The 22,045-nt window shown below is 40.5% G+C and overlaps 1 protein-coding gene across 1 annotated transcript in view; it reads left to right on the top strand.

Annotated features, from left to right (window-relative positions):
* The window catches only part of LOC132816205 (V-type proton ATPase 116 kDa subunit a 1-like), a 138,521-nt gene that overhangs the window by 86,709 nt on the left and 29,767 nt on the right, over nucleotides 1-22,045 (top strand). The window contains exons 13-16 of the mRNA XM_060825698.1: nucleotides 1,215-1,308; nucleotides 1,815-1,933; nucleotides 13,260-13,476; nucleotides 15,528-15,635. Coding sequence (XP_060681681.1) covers nucleotides 1,215-1,308; nucleotides 1,815-1,933; nucleotides 13,260-13,476; nucleotides 15,528-15,635 — 538 coding nt within the window. The remainder of the gene's footprint in view (nucleotides 1-1,214; nucleotides 1,309-1,814; nucleotides 1,934-13,259; nucleotides 13,477-15,527; nucleotides 15,636-22,045) is intronic.

A 22,045-nucleotide genomic window follows, 5' to 3' on the forward strand; every position in this document is an offset into this window, starting at 1 on the left:
CACACTTATAAAATACAAACAACCTTCTGCTAACCTCACAGTTTATTTTGTTTCTGGAAGAAAAGGAGACAGACAGACCGACAAGAGCAGAGAGTATTTTCTCCATGACCTGCCTCTAATTTCCTGAGGTCAGAGGCTCAGTGTGAAAAGTTGTCAATTTACAAGCATTCTTTGTTGGGTCAATTTCAGAGCAGCAACACATTTTGTATTGTTTGAATATTGCAGAAAATAACTGGTTTTTAAGCTGATTATAAGACCATCTGTCAGCTTTATTGATAGCATATTCACCCTGTTAAATTCTGATCATTTTAACTTCCGGAGATCGTTCCACTATTTCGAAGCTATAGAAGTGTACTTAAGCAGTAGTTGTGAGAAGTGACTCCCTCTTGAGGTAGCTAAATGCCAATGCAGGTTACCATGAAGTCTGGTTTTACTTCTATTTGTTTAGCACTATGATAACCAGTTGAATTTAACACTTTTGAAACATAATAAAGATTAAAAACTCAGTTCAGCCAACAGGTAAAGACAAGCAAGTTGTTGAATTTGTCTCTCTAAAAACACATTTTTAAGCAGATACATGGATCGAATCTGTCTTTACAATCTTTCAGTTATAATTACTATTCTGAAGACTACTTGTATAAAACTTTGTAAATGTGAGAATATAACAGTGAAAATAAATGTTATCATTTATTCATGAGCTGTGGGTGTTGTTAACAAGTACCAGAATTTATTGTACGTCTCTAATTTCCTTAGAACAGGCAGTGGTAAGCCATTCTTCAAGATGTTGTAGTCTGTATGATGATGGTACTCCAGTGACATTTCCATATTGTTATAACTGAGTAACTAAGTAGGCCATTTCAAATGCTAGTTAAGAGTCAAACAGACAGCTATGGAGCTGGAGTCACTTGTCGGCCAGACGAGGTTAGAACAGCAGATTTTCTGCTCTTAAGCAGTGAAGCAAATAGGTATTTATGAAGATTTCAATTTCATGATCATCATGAATAATATTAACTGTTTATTTCAGATTAATTGAATTTCATAACTGGCTGCCTTAGTGGAATTTGTACATTGTCTCTGAATCAGTCATCCAAGTCTCTGAAATAATAGTCCAGTAGCATACCTACAATACATCCATAGCTTTTATTAATGCACCTTGCAACATTATCATTATAGATACTGATTTTGAAGATATTCATTAATACTTGTTTCTTCAGCAATGAAACTTTACAGAACTCATCCGTACTCCAATTGAATCCTGCAGTGCGAGGAGTATTTTCAGGAAAACCCTATCCATTTGGCATCGATCCAGTAGGTGGCTTTAAAATTCTGAAATTTCCAACATTTATTCCTTTTTATAAAATCTTTCCCAGAGTATTCTATTTTAACATTCCAACTTTGATCTCTGAATTGTCCTCTGTAATTTTTCCTGAAATGTTTGCATTGGGGACATTGTTTGCTCAGGAGTACAATATCTCATGGAGGCAGTGTCGCTGAAAAGTGGGAATACATGGTCACCTTCTACTAACTCCACTTTCCTCTCTCCACAGACACCTGGCCTGCTTCCTGTTTCCAACATTTTCGCTTTCATTACCTAATCTCCCTTCTTCAGAGTCTTTTAAAACCTAACTTTGATGTCACCAAAACAGTACCACTTTAGTTACTTCACTTGTTTTGTCCTGCAATCTGGACCTGGCTTCACACATCTGCAACTCCATTTTATGACTATTTCAGTTGCCGTTTCATTATTCTTCATTGCATAAAGTCTAATGATGTTGCCAATTTCAATGTTAAGCTTCATTTTTATTTGTTCTCAGATTTGGAACATTGCTGTAAATAAGCTAACATTTATGAATTCCTACAAGATGAAAATGTCAGTCATTCTGGGGGTCTTTCACATGCTTTTCGGAGTCACACTAAGTTTATTGAATCACATGTGAGTATACAGGTCTGGCTACAACATGTAAAAGCAGTCAGAAAATGAGAGGTTGCTTAAGAATATCATGCCTCATATTGATTGTTTAATCACCCTATTACATTTAAAAATATCTCAAATGTCAACTCTTCAGTGTTTTTGCTTTTCTTAAAAGTATTGAGGTTCTTTAAATGGAAAGAGATTTTGTTTGCTTTAATTAGCCCTTTAAAATTCAAACTATATAGCGTGGTGTAAATCTTGCCATATTAACGTTGGAATTCTGTAAGAGGTAAAATTCTTATCAGAGACACTGGTAAAAAATGGTGACATGATTATAGTGAAAATATTAAGATGGAATTCTCCCAATTTTCTGCTGTTATTTTGGTGTGAAATCAGTGAAAATGTTGGAATGGCATCCATAAGTGCCCATTGTGCCAGGAATCCCATTGATCTTCCAGAGTTGCAATAAAAGAAATCGGAAGAACCCATCACTGAAATTTTACCCCAATTCTCACATCTCAGTCAGTAAACATTTACAATTTTAAAAAGATTACAGAAAGCTAAAGATAATGATGAAAACCAAATGGAAAAACTACTGGATTATTTTCTGCTCAATACTTGCTTTTGAAAAAGAATATTCTGAACTGCACAACTGTTACAAACAAACATCCTTTTCACCTCTCGTGTCTCAATCTGAATCAGTGATAGACTAAGCAAAAATCACCACACATTGATATCTAACAAACTCCTAAAGAAATGAGTTAGGCAAACCTAATACAGATTAGTGTATCAAAATTGACCAATTTTGACAAATTGACCAATTGGCAGGATTCAAAAATAAAATGTTTTGCATTAGTACAGGCACGGAGATATTATTCTAAGAGTTGGAGGCACAGTATCAAGTTAGATTCGAAGGAGCTTTACTTTATATCTTTAATTGTCTTGGGTAATAACTGTGGGAGCTGAAAATGTGTTGCTGGAAAAGCGCAGCAGGTCAGGCAGCATCCAAGGAGCAGGAGAATCGACGTTTCGGGCATGAGCCCTTCTGCAGGAATGAAGGGCTCATGCCCAATTCCTGAAGAAGGGCTCATGCCCGAAACGTTGATTCTTCTGCTCCTTGGATGCTGCCTGACCTGCTGAGCTTTACCAGCAGCACATTTTCAGCTCTGATCACCAGCATCTGCAGTCTTCACTTTCTCCTAATAACTGTGGGAAAACATTTCACTTCCCAGCATTGGCCTCTTTTACCTTGGTCAACATATTATTTCTCCTCGAGAAAGTATTGCATACTTGTGGTGCATGGTTTCCATCTAGTGCTGTTAAATTGGATTTTTCAGAAGTTCTTTTTACTTACCTACCATTCCAATTAAAGGATAGGAGCTTCACATACTTAGTCTGCTTAGTCACGGTTTGAGTATAATTAATTCTTTTAATCCAAGTGCTATTGTTTCCACACAGAGCATTAACTGTGTAAACATTTGTTTTACATACAAATACTGATTCAACATAATCCACGTGCCTAGTGGTTTTTGTATCATGTAAATAGCAATAGAACAGAGCCCTCAAATTATCAATAGATTACTACTAATAAAACCTTTATTCTGTCTTTGAGTTATATCTTCATCATGATTTGTAGGAAGTGGAGCCTCCACTCACCCCATGAAAAGTAAATGTCATTGACAATGGAGCCATGGGAGGGGAATTTCTCTGCCAGGAATTCTGAATTACTAATCCATGACACAGGATTTTCTATTTCAGTGTAATTAGAATTGTTTCCACGGTGCAGATGAAAGGAACAAGAAGATTATGTCATATATTGTAGGGGTAGCTGATAGAAATAAGAATAGATAATTAGTCTGAGCACATACTACAGCATCACAAATAAAATAGAGACCATAATGAAATAATGAGAGAATTGCATTTTTTTGCGTACTGTGTGGGAGAAATGCTGGAAGAGAATTCCAACATTTGGGCTGAATTTTCATCAGCAGCTTTTCCTGATTTCAACTCTTCATGGCATTAGTACCTGACACAACTCTCAAGAACCTAACAATTAATGGGCCAGATTGCATGGTCATCAGCCCAGATAAGAATGATAGACACTCTCCCAAGATTAGAGGGCCATTATGTGGTTGATTGATTCAATTTCCTTTGTAAAGTTATTTAACCTGATTCAGGTGTAGTCTTCCAACACTGAAAGATCAGTGAGGGGTGAGAGTCATTGCCTTTGACATTGAGGCCACATTTCACCTCGTGATGCATCAACAAATACAAGCAAAACTGGAGACAATGGGAATCCAAGGGCAGCATGGTGGCTCATGGTTAGCACTGCTGCTTCACAATGCCAGGGACCCAGGTTTGATTCCAGCCTTGGGGCACTGTCTGTGTGGAGGTTGCATGATCCCCCCCATGTCTGCATGGGTTTCCTCCCACAGTCCAAAGACGTGCAGGCAAGATCAATTGCCATGTTAAATTGCCTATAATGTTCGGTGCATTAGTCAGGGGTAAATGTAGGGCAATGGGTCTGGGTGGGTTACTCTTCAGTGGGTTGGTGGGCCTAATGGCCTGTTTCCACTACTGTAGGTAATGTAAATCTCTTCAGGTTGGAGTTACACCTGGCACAAAGGAAAACAGTTGTGATTTTTTGGAACACAGTCATTTCAGTTCCAGAATATCTCTGCATAAATTCTTCAAGATAGTATCCTTGGTCCAACTACATTCATTTGCTTCATTAATGACCTCCATCTACCAGAATGTCAGAAGTGAGGATGTTTGCTGTTGATTGCACAATGTTCAGCAGCATTTGCAACTCCTCAGATACTGAAGCAATCCATGTCCAAATGCAGGAAACCTGGATAATATCCAAGCTTTGGCAGAAAATGGCAAGTAATTTTTGTGCCACACAAATGCCAGACAATGACTTTCTTCACTCAGCGATAATCTCTCACCCTTTGACATTCAAAGGCATTACCATCACTGAATTATCCACTATCAACATTCTGGGTGATTACCATGGACCAGAAACTCAAACTGGCCTAACCATATAAATACAATGACCATGAAAGTAGGTCAAAGGCTAAGAATCATGCAGCAACTAGCTCACCTTCTGCCTTCCCCCAGCCTGCCAACCAATTACAAAGCAAGTCAGGAGTGTGATGGAATATTCCCCACTTAATTAGATGAGTGCAACTCCAACAACAGGTAAGAAGCTTGACACAATCCAGGATAAGACAGCCCACTTGATTGGCACCACATCCCATAAACATCCACTATCTCCACCACCCATGCTCAGCAGCTGAAGTGTGTACAATCTTAAGCATGCACTGCAGAAATTCACCAGAAGATTCTTAGACAGCACCTTCCAAACCCATGACCATTTCCTTCTAGAAGGACATGGGCAGCACATGCATGGGAACATTACCACCTTCAAATTCCTCTCTGAGTCATTCATCATCCTTACTTGGAATTATATCTCTGTTTCTTCAATATTGCTGAGTCACAAATCCTAGACCTCCCTATCTCATGAGATTGTAGGTTTACTTTCAACATATTGACTGCAGCGGTTCAAGAGACCACCCACCACCACCTTCTCAAGGGCAACTAAAATGGGCAATAAATGCCGGCTGGCTTGGCCTCTGATGTCCATATCCCATGAGCAATTGTTTTGAAGAAAAGCATCACCAATGAATTGTATAGGGGTTAAATTTCAGGATGGACTACCAATACCCCAGTTTGCTTTTTTCAAGTTTATTTAAATTATTTTAAAATAATGGGATATGGGCAACTCATCCCTAGTTGCCCTTGAAAGGCCATCGAGAAAGTGGGTACTGCAGATGCTGGAGATAGAATCAAAAAGTGTGGTGCTGGAAAAGCACAGCAGGTCAGGTAGCATCCAAGGAGCTGGAGAGTTTACCTTTCAGGCATAAGTCCATCACCATCATTCCTGATGAAGGGTTTATGCCCGAAACAGCAACTCCTGCTCCTTGGATGCTGTCTGACCTGCTGTGCTTTTCCAGCACTTCACTTTTTGACTTGAGAGGTCACCTCCATCATTGTGTGGCTTGCAGACTTAGCAAGAAGGGCCCACTGCAATGCCAAATGGCCTGCACACCAACTCTCAACCTACAGCCCCAACTCAATAAAATTCATGTCCATGGTGGTCATATTTAAGACATTGGAGAAAGTAAGGCCTGCAGATGTTGGAGATCAGAGTCGAGGGCGTGGTGCTGGAAAAGCACAGCAGGTCAGGCAGCATCTGAGGAACAGGAGAATCAATGTTTTAGGCATAAGCCCTTCATCAGGAATGAGGCTTTTGGGTCGGGGCTCGACTTCATGGGAATTACGATCTGTGAAGTGGAAAAAAATGCTTGGTTTAATAGCAGAAAACAAGTTACATGGAGTTTCAACTGATGTCCAAGTAGGCAGGCAAGAAAGAATGCCAGTAGACTAAGAATGACACTAAAGTGAAATAAGGGTTTTTTTTAGAGAAACATAAGGAAACAATGTCTTTGTAAAATTAAAAGAAACTACATTTTCTTCAACTCGCTGAAAGTCATGGAGAGGATCAAGATGTAATGCTTCAGTTTCTTTACAGAGCAGATTATAGATAGTGAGAACCTATTATCATTAGAGTCATAATATTAAGTTATCAGCAGAAGAATAGGGTTGAATCACAAAGGTGTAGGGTCATTGATCATGGAACCTGTGAGGTTATGGAAAAAAACTTAAAGAATAAGCTACGAACCCACAACAGAAGTGTGATTTGAGAAAATAATCTGATAACCATGTTAAGAGGCTTTAAAGCGAGCTTTGGTAGGGAACCAAACAATAGCAATTTTATTTTAGCTCTAGACAAGGACAGATGATTCAGAGGTACAGAAAATGGTTAGTAATTATCACCATTGGAATAGTTATCATGGAACCATACTGCTTTTTGTTAATTATGACTTGACTTAGAATTTTCACAATAATGAGTCATTTGAGAATTAACAGTCAGTTATAAAAACCTGAACTTCCTCAGAGATCACATCTGCTACTACAGTTGATTCCACTGGACTTCCCAGGATCAGAAGGTTACCTAATTAGCATGATACAAAAGCAAGTACCATTACTGTTACACCTCTGGTGTCTAGCCACCCAATCCCCATAGAAAGCTTGACAACCATTAGCCAATTGGAAGGAAAACTGGACTCCTACACAAGATAAATCTGAAAACAATTTTGTTTTTAAAATGTAATTTCTTTCACTTGCTTGGCCCTGTAGTGGGAAACACATGCACAACTTTACATAGATAATGAAGTCACAGCAAGACTGATAAAAATGAGGTGGAAAGAAGTTAATTTCCAGGGAAGCTATTCTTAGATATTTTCAACTTTGGCAGCTGCATTTGGAGAAAAAGAAGGTTTTCTTGTGTGTTGTTTTATATCATTGTGTGTTAGTATAGTCATGCAAAGCTGATTTGGCTGTTCTGTGGCTATGATGATTTTGGCAGCCGTTGTCTGGCCATCTAAGAAATAGAAGGTTATAATATGCTGACAGGTTTCCACATACATGCAGAATTCTCCTGTTATTATGGCTATTTGAGGTGCTGCTGTCACTAGCAGAAGCATTGGAAAGTGCTATCCATACAGCTCCCTGAGAGGAGGACGAAGAAGTAGAAGGTAGCCATGAATCTAACCTTGTCAGGCACACTTGTAGCTTCTTCCTCAATTGAAGAGTAGGACCAGATGGAGATTCCAGGTGCCTTATCTGCCTGTTGTTTTGCTGTTGCTGTATTGAATATATGGAGAAGGCGATGGTATGCAGCTCTGCGTGCATCAGCTGATGGATCCATTCTCCATGAGCACCACCAGTCTCTCAACAGAGAGTCTTCCTCAACAGAGGAAGCTGTATGCATACATCTGAGACATGAGCACAACATTAGCTTGGATGGATTCTTCCATCATCCAAGCATGGGAGCTCAAAATGTCTAGAATCTCTACAAAACATTCCATTACTTCTCACTGCAACTGCCATAGTTGCAATATTGTCAATGATTCCAAAAGCACATTAACAAACTGAGTCTTAGCATAGGGGGAAGATATAAAAGAGACCTAAGGGGCAACTTCTTCACGCAGATGGTGGTACGTGTATGGAATGAGCTGCCAGAGGAAGTGGTGGAGGCTGGTACAATTGCAATATTTAAGAGGCATTTGGATGGGTATATGAATAGGAAGGATATGGGCCGGGTGCTGGCAGTTGGGACTAGATTGGGTTGGGATATCTGGTCGGCATGGACAAGTTGAATCTGTAAGCCTAGTCGCTCACAGTCATAGAGATGTACAGCATGGAAACAGACCCTTCAGTCCAACCCGTCCATGCCGACCAGATATCTCAACCCAATCTAGTCCCACCTGCCAGCACCCGGCCCATCTCCCTCCAAACCCTTCCTATTCATATACCCATCCAAATGCCTCTTAAATGTTGCAATTGTAACAGCCTCCACCACTTCCTCTGGCAGCTCATTCCATACACGTACCACTCTCTATGAGAAACAGTTGCTCTGTATGTCTCTTTTATATCTTTCCACTCTCACCCTAAACCTAGGCCCTCTAGTTCTGGACTCACCGACCCCAGCGAAAAGACTTTGCCTATTTACCCTTTCCATGTCCCTCATAATTTTGTAAACCTCTATAAGGTCACTCCTCAGCCTCCAACGCTCCAGGGAAAACAGCCCCAGCCTGTTCAGCCTCTCCCTATAGCTTAAATCCTCCAACCCCGGCAAAATCCTTGTAAATCTTTTCTGAACCCTTTCAAGTTTCACAACATCTTTCCGATAGGAAGGAGACCAGAATTCCACTCAATATTCCAACAGTGGCCTAACCAATGTCCTGTACCACACAACATGACCTCCCAACTCCTGTACTCAGTACTCTCACCAATAAAGGAAAGTATATCAAACACCTTCTTCACTATCCTATCTATCTGTGACTCCACTTTCAAGGAACCATGAACCTGCACTCCAAGGTCTCTTTGTTCAACAACACTCTCTAGGACCTTACCATTAATTGTATAAGTGCAGCCCTGATTTGTCTTACCAAAATGCAGCATCTCGCATTTATCTGAATTAAACTCCATCTCCCACTTTTCAGCCCATTGGACCATCTGGTCCAGATCCTGTTGTAATCTAAGGTAACCCTCTTCGCTGTCCACTACACCTCCAATTTTAGTGTCATCTGCAAACTTACTAACTGTACCTCTAATGCTCGCATCCAAATCATTTATGTAAATGACAAAAAGTAGAGGACCCAGCACCGATCCTTGTGGCACTCCAATGGTCACAGGCCTCCAGTCTCAAAAACAACCCTCCACCACCACCCTCTGTCTTCTATCTTTGAGCCAGTTCTGTATCCAAATGGCTAGTTCTCCCTGTATTCCATGAAATCTAACCTTGCTAATCAGTCTCCATGGGGAACTCTGTTGAATGCCTTACTGAAGTCCATATAGATCACATCTACTGCTCTATCTCATCAATCTTCTTTGTTACTTCTTCAAAAACTCAATCAAGTTTGTGAGACATGATTTCCCATGCACAAAGCCATGTTGACTATCTCGAATCAGTCCTTGCCTTTCCAAATACATGTACATCCTGTCCCTCAGGATTCCCTGCAACAACTTGCCCACCACCGAGGTCAGGCTCACTGATGTATAGTTCCCTGGCTTGTCTTTACTGCCCTTCTTAAACAGTGGCACCACGTTTGCCAACCTCCAGTCTTCCAGCACCTCACCTGTGACTATCAATTATACAAATATCTCAGCAAGAGGCCCAGCAATCACTTCTCTAGCTTCCCACAGAGTTCTCGGCTACACCTGATCAGGTCCTGGGGATTTATCCACTTTTAACCATTTCAAGACATCCAGCACTTCCTCCTCTGTAATCTAGATATTTTGCAAGATGTCACCATCTATTTCCCTACAGTCTACATCTTCCATATCCTTTTCCACAGTAAATACTGATGCAAAATATTCACTTAGTATCTCCCCCATTTTCTGCGGCTCCACACAAAGGCCGCCTTGCTGATCTTTGAGGGGACCTATTCTCTCCCTAATTACCCTTTTGTCCTTAATATCTCTGTAAAAACCCTTTGGATTCTCCTGAATTCTATTTGCCAAAGCTATCTTATGTCCCCGTTTTGCCCTCCTAATTTCCTTCTTAAGAATACTCCTACTTTCTTTATACTCTACTAAGGATTCACTCGATCTATCCTGTCTATACCTGAAATATGCTTCTTTCTTTTTCTTAACCAAACCCTCAACTTCTTTAGTCATCCAGCATTCCCTATAGTTACCAGCCTTCCCTTTCACCCGACAGGAATATACTTTCTCTGGATTCTTGTTATCTCATTTCTGAAGGCTTCCCATTTTCCAGCCGTCCCTTTACCTGCGAACATCTGTCTCCAATCAGCTTTCAAAAGTTCATGCCTAATACTGTCAAAATTGGCCTTTCTCTAATTTAGAACTTCAACTTTTAGATCTGGTCTATCCTTTTCCATCACTATTTTAAAACAAATAGAATTATGGTCGCTGGCCCCAAAGTGCTCCCCCACTGACACCTCAGTCACCTGCCCTGCCTTATTTCCCAAGAGTAGGTCAAGTTTTGCACTTTCTCTAGTGGGTACATCCACATACTGAATCAGAAAATTGTCGTACACACTTACAAAATTCCTCTCCATCTAAACCTTTAACACCATGGCAGTCCCAGTTGATGTTTGGAAAGTTAAAATCCCCTACCGTAACTACCCTATTATTCTTACAGATAGCTGAGACCTCCTTACAAGTTTGTTTCTCAATTTCCCGCTGAGTATTGGGGGGTCTATAATACAATCCCAATAAGGTGATCATCCCTTTCTTATATCTCAGTTCCACCCAAATAACTTTCCTGGATGTATTTCTGGGAATATCCTCCCTCAGTACAGCTGTAATGCTATCCCTTATTAAAAATGCCACTCCCCCTCCTCTCTTGCTTCCCTTTCTATCCTTCCTGTAGCATTTGTATCCTGGAACATTAAGCTGCCAGTCCTGCCCATGCCTGAGCCATGTTTCATGTAGTTGCTATGATATCCCAGTCCCATGTTCCTACCAATGCCCTGATCTGCCTTCCCTGTTAGGCCCCTTGCATTGAAAAAAATGCAGTTTAATTGACTAGTCCTACCTTGTCCCTGCCTGCCCTGACTATTTGACTCACTTCTATTCTCAGCTGTACCCGTCTCAGATCGATCTCTTTCCTCAATATCTCCCTGGGTCCCACCCACCCCATCTTACTAGTTTAAATCCTCACAAGCAGTTCTAGCAAATTTCCCTGCCAGTATATTAGTTCCTTTCCAATTTAGGTGCAATCCGTCCTTCTTGTACAGGTCACTTCTTCCCCAAAAGAGATTCCAATGATCCAAAAATGTGAATCCTTCTCCCATACACCAGCTCCTCAGCCATGCATTCATCTGCTCTATCCTCCTATTCCTGTCCTCACTAGCTCGTAGCACTGGGAGTAATCCAAATATTACTATCCTTGAGGACCTCCTTTTTAAATTTCTCCCTAACTCTCTGTAATCTCCCTTCAGAGTCTCAACCTTTTCCCTTCCAATGTTGTTGGTTCCAATGTGGACAATGACCTCCTGCTGGCCCCTCTCCCCCGTGAGAACATTCTGCACCCTCTCTGAGACATCCTTGATCCTGGCACCAGGGAAACAACACACCATTCTGCTTTTTTTCTGCTGGCCACAGAACCGTCTGTCTGTACTTCTGACTACGGAATCCCCTAACATTCCTGTCAGCCATTGTAGATGGGAAACCACAGTCATGGAAGAAGCAAGCCATGTCAGCAGCATTGTTTTGGAAGGTAGCATCATTTGAACAGATGTGATGTAGGCGAAGGAACTGGGAGAATGGGATAGAGTACTTGCACGATGTAGGGTGTGACGAACTCAAATGAAGGTAGCTGTGGGAGTCAGTGGCTTTGTAATGGATGGCAATGGACAGTTTATTTCCCAACATGGAGACAGGAGATCAGGAAAAGGAAGTGAAGTGTCAGAAATGGGCAATATGAAATTCAAAGAGGGGTGGAAGCTGAAGGCAAAATGAACAAATCTTTCAATGTATTGACGGGAGCATGAAGTAGTACCAAAGCAGTCATCAATGTACCAAAAAAGGAGTTGTGGGAGGGGGGCAGTGTAGGACTGGTACAAGGATTGTTCCACATATCCCATAAAGAGGTAGGCTGGGACACAAGCCACTCCTTTAACTTGGCAGAAGAAGTAAATGCTTAGGAAAGTACATTTCAAGTCATAAAACAGATGTTACAGCATAACAACTGAGTTCAGCATCTTCTGGTTGCATACTCAGATCAACTGGGAGGTGAAGTAGCAGCCTTATAAATGCACAGGACCCAGAGTTCTTCAAAGTTAAGTCTCTGAATGGCAAAAGGTACAAATACAATATCCCCTTCCTTGCCAATAGAAAATTATAGTATTTATAATAATAAGTGAGTTTAGGTCTCTATATCAGTGTTAGTAGTATTGGCTTGAAGTACAAGATATACTGGGCATGGCCTACCTGCCCAAAATTGAAGACTCAATTTCTCATGTGTCACTTCCTACCCACCGACTGGGATCATGGGTATCACAATAGGATTACGTTTGGCAAGCAATGTTTTCAGACAGCTCTACGCAGCAGAAACAACAATGAAGGCATGATTAGTAGCCCTTTAAGTACAATGGTAGCTCCTGCCTCTTGAGGTCAGAGATTGAAAAGCTCCTGCATTTGGCCAGCTGTCTGATGCATAATAGAAATAGCAGCAACTTTCCAAATCAGTGTCATGACTGCATCATCCAGATAAAACTAGCTCTCTGGTCCTACATTTGTAAATTAGGCAAGTTGTCATCTTTCTCATGTAGGCCTTAAACAACATTTGGGCAAAGAACAGAAAAGAAAATCTGATGGTGAGAAGTTGAGGGGATGAAGTTTCCTTTCATAATAGGGAAGGAAGAAGTATCAGAATGCTGTAGTAAAAATTAGCAATCGGCTACTATATTTTCTTTTCTGGATGCTGCCTTAACAATACATTATGCCGCCGTGGTAAAGCTAAAAATCTATTCCTTTGTTGGAAATAATGTGTCCCATTGTTTAATTATTCTTTAATACAATTTTTAATGTATAGATTTATTTGGCTATATTTTATTTGTAATAACAATTATCAATTCATAAACATTTTCTTCACATAATAACAGAATCTTGGTGATTTTGCAATTAAAATGGATTATTCAGGATCATGCAGAGTTGCTCACTCACTCAGAATTTCTGCATTTATTTTCAGTTACTTTAAGGAACTTACCAATATCTTCCTGGAGTTTATCCCAGAGGTCATTTTCTTGACTGCCTTATTTGGCTATTTGGTCTTCCTGATAATCTTCAAATGGTGTGTTTTCACTGTGTCTGAGTCTGAGATCGCACCCAGCATCCTTGTTCACTTCATTAACATGTTAATGTTTAACTACAGTGGTCCAGCAATGACACCTTTCTACTGTAAGCAGGTGGGCACTTTAGAAAACTGGGTATGGCTTTTTGGTTTGTTTGAAAAGTTTTTATTACTAAGATTATTAAAGTAGTGTTGTATATTTTAATAAATTCAGTCCTCCTCAGTAATGATTATTAACAATGAAGAGGGTGTTGCAATTTTGAAACAATAACAGACTTTCATCAACAATTATAAGCAATGTCATGATGAGAGTTCAATGGGAGTTTTAAAATCATGTCACAATCTGATTACACTACTTAATAGGTTTCCTTTGATTTTATTATGAATGCAGGAACTTCAATCTTAATAATAAAAGAATGTATAACAGGAGCAATTATTATTATATGAGTTGACCATTCATATCTTGGCAGCCAGAAAGTCTGATCAAGTACTGGCTTCAGATTATGCGGAATCAGGGGGAATTGGATAATTGCATTACGAAGTGAAAACGTAAGACAATCCCTATATCCAAGTCACAAACTCTGTCCTACATTTCTGCAAAATGTTTTTGATGCTTTTTTTTATTATTCTAAGAGTCAATCTCTCTAGTATTCACATGGATGGTCACAAACAATTAAAACATTCAGGTTTAAGTTAATTATCCTGAGACCTTAGAGCATTTAGGAGGGCTTAATTTTGCTCAATATGTCACAGTTTTCCAAATGTGGAGCTATGGTAGCTGAAGTATAACAGTGAAATGGATGTTGAAGTGAGTTTATCAATTATGTAATGGTCAAGACCTAGATTCACAGATTTTCCTGAACTTTGATTAAGTCCCTGGCCAGAAGGTCAATTAATGCTAATTTAAGCCCATGTCTGTCACTGCTGGTATTAAAACGATAGTTGTCAGAGACTAATAGACACAAGAGAATATAGGCATTGCTGGCAAAAATAGAATTTATTGCTCATTGTTAATATTCTTGAGAAGATGATAGCAACATACCTCCTTGAATTGCTACACTCATGTAGTGTAATTATACTCCCAATATTGTTAGATAAGAACTTTCAGGATGCTGTCCAAGTGAAAATGAACAAAAAGCAAGACATTCCTAAGTCAGAATGGTATGTGATTTGGAAGGGACCTTACAGTATGTGTCTGCTGCTGTTGTTCTTCTAGGTGATAGAGGTAGTGGGCTTAGTAGGTGTGTGACAAAGAAATAAGACATGATTAGAAGTAGACCTGATACATAAAGAGAATTCAGAGCCCTTGATATTGTGTTGACCTGTGGAACCAATCTGAAGCCCATCTATCCTACACTATTTTATTATCACCCATATGTTTATCCAATGACCAGTTAAATGCCCTTAAAGTTGGCGAGTCTACTACTGTTGCAGGCAGTGCATTCCATGTTCCCTACTACTCTCTGAGTAAAGAAACTACCTTTGATATTTGTCCTGTATCTATTGCAGTATGAAAGAGACAGAGAAAATATTATGAATTTTCCTCCAACTCCATGTGTACTCAACATTTCTAATTTATTCATGGAACATTAGTGTCACTGTCTAGGTCACCCTTTGTTGCCCATCCATACATTTACCCAAGGGCAATTAAGAGTCAACACATTGCTATGGATCTGGAGCCACATGGAGGTAAAGATGCAAATTTGCTTCCATAAAAGACATTAGTGAACCAAATGGATTTTTACAACAGTCAAGAGTGAACATGGTTGGCATTAGGTTTTTCTTAATTCCAAGTTTTATTGAGTTCACATTTTACCATCTACCACACTGAGATTCAAACCCATAACCCCAAAACATTCATCTGGGGTGCCAGTCCAGCAACATTACTATTATGCCACTGCCTATGCATACTCCTAAATAATTCTAAAAATGGATGCAATCAAGCACTTTGAATGAACAAAAATACTTGTTAATATACAATGGTATCCACACAATTAGTTCCAACCACTGCATAGAAATTCAAGAACATAGACATTGTTTATTATGTTTAAGGTGTGTTAACATAAAGTTCTGTAGCAATGGTTAGGAAAATCAGAATTGAAGCTCATTGATATCGTCTAAGGTGCAAAATAGAATCTTTCTACAAAATATGTTTCTCTTTTCCAGAGGAGCATCCAGACATTTTTAGTTCTCATTGCCCTGCTCACAGTTCCATGGATGCTCCTTATTAAACCCTATCTGCTCTACAGTGACCACCAAAGAACAAAACATGTGGTAAGTCAATATCCAAGCTGTCACAATTTGAGAAACAGATTACCGTTCGTGATAAGCAGATGAATACTTAATAGGTTCAATTGACCATCCTCTGTCTGATCTTGTAACACAAGTAAAAAGTGTTTACTTTAAACTGATGAATCTCCACTGGTTTTGTTCACAATAAGGCAAAGGTTACATTGTTTAAAGAACACCAGCATTGTGACATATATTGCACAAAACATTATTCTAGTTATTAGCCTGTCTTTGCTCCGATAAGATGGAGGAGCAAAAGTAGACTGTTCAAATCTGCTCCACTATTCAATGAAATCATGGCTGATCTGATCATCCTCAAATTTCATGTTTATTTCTATAACCTTGAGTTCCTTACTGATTAAAAATCTGTCTGCCTATTACATGTACTTAATATTAGAGCCCACCACTGAATTTGGCCTAAAGCTATGGGCAGCATTCCTTGTCCTCTTTATGTAGACTTAGCAGGGGTTTGTGGTCTATTATTAATGCAAATTTCAAAGGTATTGGTGGAACTTCCTGACTCCAAATGTGAACACCAAACCTTTGTTCTCTATCTGGACATATTTGTGCTCTGCATTAGCCAAAGTCCTGGATGCAAGCACTCTGGAATGTTCCTCTCCATTGGGCCACCTGTGAGCTAATACTACCCCAAAGCCTTATGGGGAAGCTTCATGTCAATGCCAGGTCTTATATGGGATCAGAGTGTGCCAACACTTTAGAGGAAGATAGCTGTCACTTTGAAACCATTTCCAAGGCTGACCCTTTTCTAAGAGTTGATGCAAAGGTGCCAGAATGGAAGTCAGGTTGTGTATGAACTTTCTAGCAATAATTCACCAGCTCAAGGAAAGACCTATGTTCCTGGATAGATGTGGGAGCAGGGGCACCTTTGATTGCCCTCACTTTGTCTTCCAACATGTGTAACCCAGTCTAATCAAATTTGTAGACCAGGTAGGTCTCTTGGGGTGACTGATAAAGACACCTTTCCCTTCTAAGGCATATGCCTGCCAAGGGGAAATGTTTAAGGGCTATGTCCAAGTTCTCCAAGTGCTCCTTATTAGTTTTCCCTGTTATTAGAAAATCATCTAGACAAATGACAACAAGGGATAGACCTTGTAATTCTCCATTATCTGCTGAAAAATTACATAGGCTGATGATAACCAAGTGGCAGTATTCTATATTGGTACAAACCCGAATGGGTATTAATTGTAGCATATTGCTGGGAATCCTCATCTAACCGTAATTGCAAAAACACATGATGCATGCCCAGTTTCGTAAAAGATAGCTCATCTGTAAATTCCATGTAAATTCTCCGTGCACAAGATTGTGTATTTATCCAGCTGTGAAAAGTAGTTTACCATTTGTTTAAAATCCCCAAAATGCTGAACTGGCCTGTCAGGCTTCACAATCGGTATGACTGGTAAGTGATGCCCTTTCTACAAACTGTACTGAGTTTGATGATTCCTTCTGCCTCTACTTTTGCCCATAAGGCAAATGGCACTGGGTGGGCTTTGCAACATCATGGAATTTATTCCTGGTCAACATGCAAGGTGGTTTTTGCTCCATTGATAATCCCTAGACCTTCCTGAAAGACCTTCAGGTATTTAATTTGGACTTCACTCAGGGAGTTATTTTCACATTGAGAAATGTTGAGCCAATCTATGTGAATCTTTCTCAATCAATTTCGCCCTATTAAGCTTAGGCCCGAGCCTTTTACTACAATCAGTGATAACTGAAACACTTGCTTTTCTAAGAGACCAGAACCAAAGTTGTATCCTTAATCTGTAAATGCTCACTGGTATAGATTCTCAGTCTAACCAAGGTCTTGAGCAAACCTGAAGGTTGGAGTCCGGACCAAATTTTGTTAATGACTGGTTCTGCAATCATTTGAAATAGCAGCGTCAGTATTGACCGCCATTAGTTCTGGGTGACCATTTAACCAGACATTTATTTTGATCAGTTCTGATTTGGATGTTGCTAAGCAATTTAACTGTTCCAAATCAGATTTAGGTGGAACGTCCAAGGTGTGCACTCTCCTGGATATTGGCCAGTTCTGTGCTTCTGGACCTCTTTTGCTGTCTCAGGTCCACACATGTGCAGCAACAACATGGCTTGCTGAATCCTGAAGAAAATTTTAACTATTTGGCTGAAGCTTGGCTTTGATTTGGGGTTTCGCTGTGGGCTATCTAGAGTCTCTCTTTTCAAGATATGTCCTGAGTGAGGCTATCCAATTTCTTTCATTTAAGAGACATTTTCCCAAACTCAGTCACACAGGGAGGGTGTCCATTTCTGTCAGAAGATTCTGCAACTTATATTCTCCACTTGTTGCATTTTTTAATGATAAAGCTAGTTAAGGGGTGGTACCCACCTCTTCCTGAACAGTTCAAAGGTGTTGGTGGACACAATGTGCTCCTTCTCCAGAGACACCCGGGCTCTAATGTAACCGCAAAAAAGGGGCAGGCAATCGGCCATAACGACTTCCTCCATGGCCCGCTGCCTGGACTTGTTTATGGCCAATTTGGCCAGGCCCAGGAGCAGACTCACGAGCAGGTCCTCACACCTGCCCTGCCCCCTCTGTATCGGGTGCCCAAACATCAGGAGCGTGGGACTGAAGTGCAACCAAAAACAGAGAAGTAGGTTTTTTAGTAAATCAAAAAGGGAGTGCAAATGCCCACACCCACTGTCCACAGCACCACAGAACAAGCAGTTGGGCTGGGAGTCTGTGAACCACCGCAATCTGTGGTGAATGTGAAATTCCATCCGGGCAGGGGTAAGCACAGACGAGATTCCACTACACAATACTCCTGTATTTTCCTTCTTTTTCTTTTTTCTTTTTTTTCCTTTTTTTACCTTTTTCTTTTTTATTCACCCCTACACTACCGCCTAACTGCGGTAGTGTGCTTATTTTTCCCCAGCACCCATGGTGTGTGTGCAGGTGTGAGACACAATGAGAGACACAAAATGCATGAATCTTTATTCAATTTCCACCAGCAGGAATATAGGAAAACACCCGGGTGGCCAGTGACAAGCAGTGCCCTTCACATCAAAGGGCAATGCTGTGTGATCAAACAGTGAAGGGGAGGGCAGGGACTAAATCAAAATAGAGTTGGAGGGGGAAATAATGCACTCCACTCCCTGCGGCGCCCACCTCTCCCTGAACAACTCCAGGGTGTTGGTGGACGCCGCGTGCTCCTTCTCCAAGGACACCCGGGCCCTAACGTAACCGCAGAAGAGAGGCAGCAGTCGGCCCTAACGACCCCCTCCACGGCCCGCTGCCTGGATCTGTTTATAGCCAGTTTGGCCAGGCCCAGGAGCAGACCCACAAGGAGGTCTTCAGACCTGCCCTCCCTGCTCTGTACCGGGTGCCTTAAGATCAGGAGCGTAGGACTAAAGTGCAACCAAAAGCAGAGGAGGAGGTTTTTAAGAAAATCAAAAAGGGAGTGCAAACGCCCACACCCAATATACACGTGGTCCACAGACTCCACAGCGCCACAGAACAAGCAGTTGGGCTGGGAGTCCGTGAACCACCGCAGTCTGCGGTTGCAGGGGACCGCTGCGTGCAACACCCTCCACCCCAGATTCCCGAGAGAAAGGGAGAGGACTCCCGCGTAGAGAACCTTCCACTGAAGATCCCACCACCTGGTGGCAAAGGGCACGCCAAGGCGTGTCAGGGCAGCGAATGAGGGAGAGGAGGTGGATGGTGTGCAGCAGCAGTCGATACAGGACCCACCGTTTTATGTCCCTAAAAGGGGTAAAACTAATATTCTGAAGGCAGCTGAGGTTGTGGAGCACAGGTTCCTGTGGGAAGTACAGGACTTTGGGGTCAATGTGAAATTCCATCCAGGCAGGGGTAAGCACAGACGAGATTCCACTGCACAATATTCCTGTTTTTATCTGTTAGCCAGGGCTTCATGATTGGATAAGATTAACAGCCCCAATCAGGGAACTCATATTCTCTGCAGTTCACCTAGCTGACCCCATTACAATCATTACAATCACTACTTTTATATTCCATTTTCTTGAATTAAAGGCCATCGTTTCATCTGTCTTTCCTATTGCTTCTTGACTTTGGATCTGTTGTGATTCATCTGCCTGTTCTATAGCCTTCTACAGTCTTTTCTCATGTAAATAATATTCAGCTTCTCTGTTCTTTCTGTCAAAGCACGTAATCTAGTATTTGCCCATATTATACTCCATCTGCTCCCTTTTTCCCAACTCTTTGATTTGCATTAGTTAACCAATCCTTAATCAATGCCAATATACTATCTCCAATACAATGGCCTCTTATTAAGTACCTAATATGTAGTATTGTATCAAAAGCCTCCTGAAAATCCAAATATATTGCAGTTTACTGCTTTCCCATTATCTATCGTGCTTGTTACTTCCTCCAAAGCATTCTGGTACATTTATCAGGCATGATTTCTCCTTCATGAAGCTATGCTGACTCCTATCGATCACATTATATATTTCTAAACACTCTATGGCATCCTTTATAATGGACTCTTAATATTTTCTGATAGTATACATTAAGCTGACTGGTCTTTAGTTACCTCTTTTTATCTCTCTCCCTTTTTAAATAAAAATGTTACATTGTCAGCTTTCTAATTCTCTTGGACATTTCCAAAATCAAAGAATTCTTGGAATATTACTACCAGTGCATCCACTATCTCAGAAACTACTTCCTTTAATATCTGGGATATAGCCCATCAGATCCCTTTTAAGCTAGAAGATCTACTTTAAACAGACAGATCCTCAACTACCCAGATTGCCTGATTGTTTAATTTGCACTTCTCGCATGTCATTGAGAGATTGGAAAGCATGAAATCAGAACAACAAAGGATGAATTTCCTCAATCATAGAAATTAAATGTGGTTGAACTGATGAAACATCCCCGTTATCCTTTTAGTGGAGAATACATGTTCCAACTTAAATATTTGTTACTATACTAGATAATGTATCTCTGAAACAAGAGGCCTAGGTTCAAGTTCAACTGCTCCAGCGATATGTAGTAACCTCTCCAAACAGGTTGATAAGAAAATATCTGCATGAGATAATGGCCCTGTTTTTGTGTACTGGTTGTCCAATTCACTTTAGTCAAGAAAGACCACTGATTCAACACTATGCAGAAATATTTGCATGCATTGCTGGCGTCATAGTAAATAACTGATTGCTGATTTAAGTGGTCTGGTGGTGTGGTGGTGCAGTGGTGCCGTCCCTACCCCTGTGCCAGGAGGATGGAGTGCACGTCTCACCAGCTCTAGAGATGTGTATTAATGATTCAAAACAATTTGCTTAGGAAAATATCTGCACTAGATAGTGAGGTTCAATACAATCACAGGAATTAAGTGTGCAATGACAGCTATTATAACTATCTATTAATTATGTATACATGAACTGTTAACGATAACACAAAAATGCAATAAGTGCATACTTAAAGTACAAAGTGCTATAGAATTTACTGTATCACAAGTGTTAAGCTTGTTTGATTGATTTATTGTCACATACTGAAGTATAGTGAAAAGCTTTTTTTTACGATCAGTACAGTCAGGTTATAGTAATGAAAGATGTACAGAACACAAAGACTTAGACAGAGGCATACAAGTTACATTGTACAGTGCTTGCACGAGGTGAAATCAACATTAGCAAGATCAGCATAAAAAAGTCTAAATAGCTGGCCAAGCCTTTTTGAATTCTGAATTGTCCATTCTAACACTGTTCTGTTCATGCTTTTTTTATTAATTCTAATTATGCAAATAACTCCAAGTTCCAAGTTAGTGGTCTTCAGTTTTAACAGGAATAACAACTGTTATTCCTGTTAAATAACTGTAGACCCCATCTACCACCCCTGAGAAAAGGGACAGGAAGTGACTTCAGCACAGGAAATGACATCACCAACCCAAAGAAACCCAAACATATAAATAGAAAGCAGGAATTTTCAGCATTGCTTCGCTTGAGGCCCACTGAAGATGTTACCTATGTTAGGACGGGCTACCGTCCCCATGTTCGTTTGAAGGAGAGAAACACTGGATCTGATTCAAAATATAAGCTGGTTTAATGAGAGAGAGCCGTACAAAATACAGTGAGGATTGCTGCTCACTGGAGAAAGCGCCTTCTGATCTATTGTTCTCTTTGTCTAGCTTTTTAGCCCCTCGCATCCCAGTGCTACATCCTTATTTGGTAGGATACGGTACACTCTTATGGGATTGGTCCCAAGCTGATAACATTCTGTTACCTCAGTATGAGCTACGTGCAATCTAACACGGTTCCAATGTCCTGTTATCTGTTCACCCTCCCTGGGGCCTCTTTATGCCATCAGCTTTTCAGTCTGTTCTTAGTGTAACATAATGGCTTACTGTTGTCTAGTGAAGCTAACAAGTTCCAGACTTGCTAATACTGCC

The sequence above is a fragment of the Hemiscyllium ocellatum genome, chromosome 5 (assembly GCF_020745735.1).
Source record: "Hemiscyllium ocellatum isolate sHemOce1 chromosome 5, sHemOce1.pat.X.cur, whole genome shotgun sequence".
Classification (NCBI taxonomy): Eukaryota; Metazoa; Chordata; class Chondrichthyes; order Orectolobiformes; family Hemiscylliidae; genus Hemiscyllium; species Hemiscyllium ocellatum.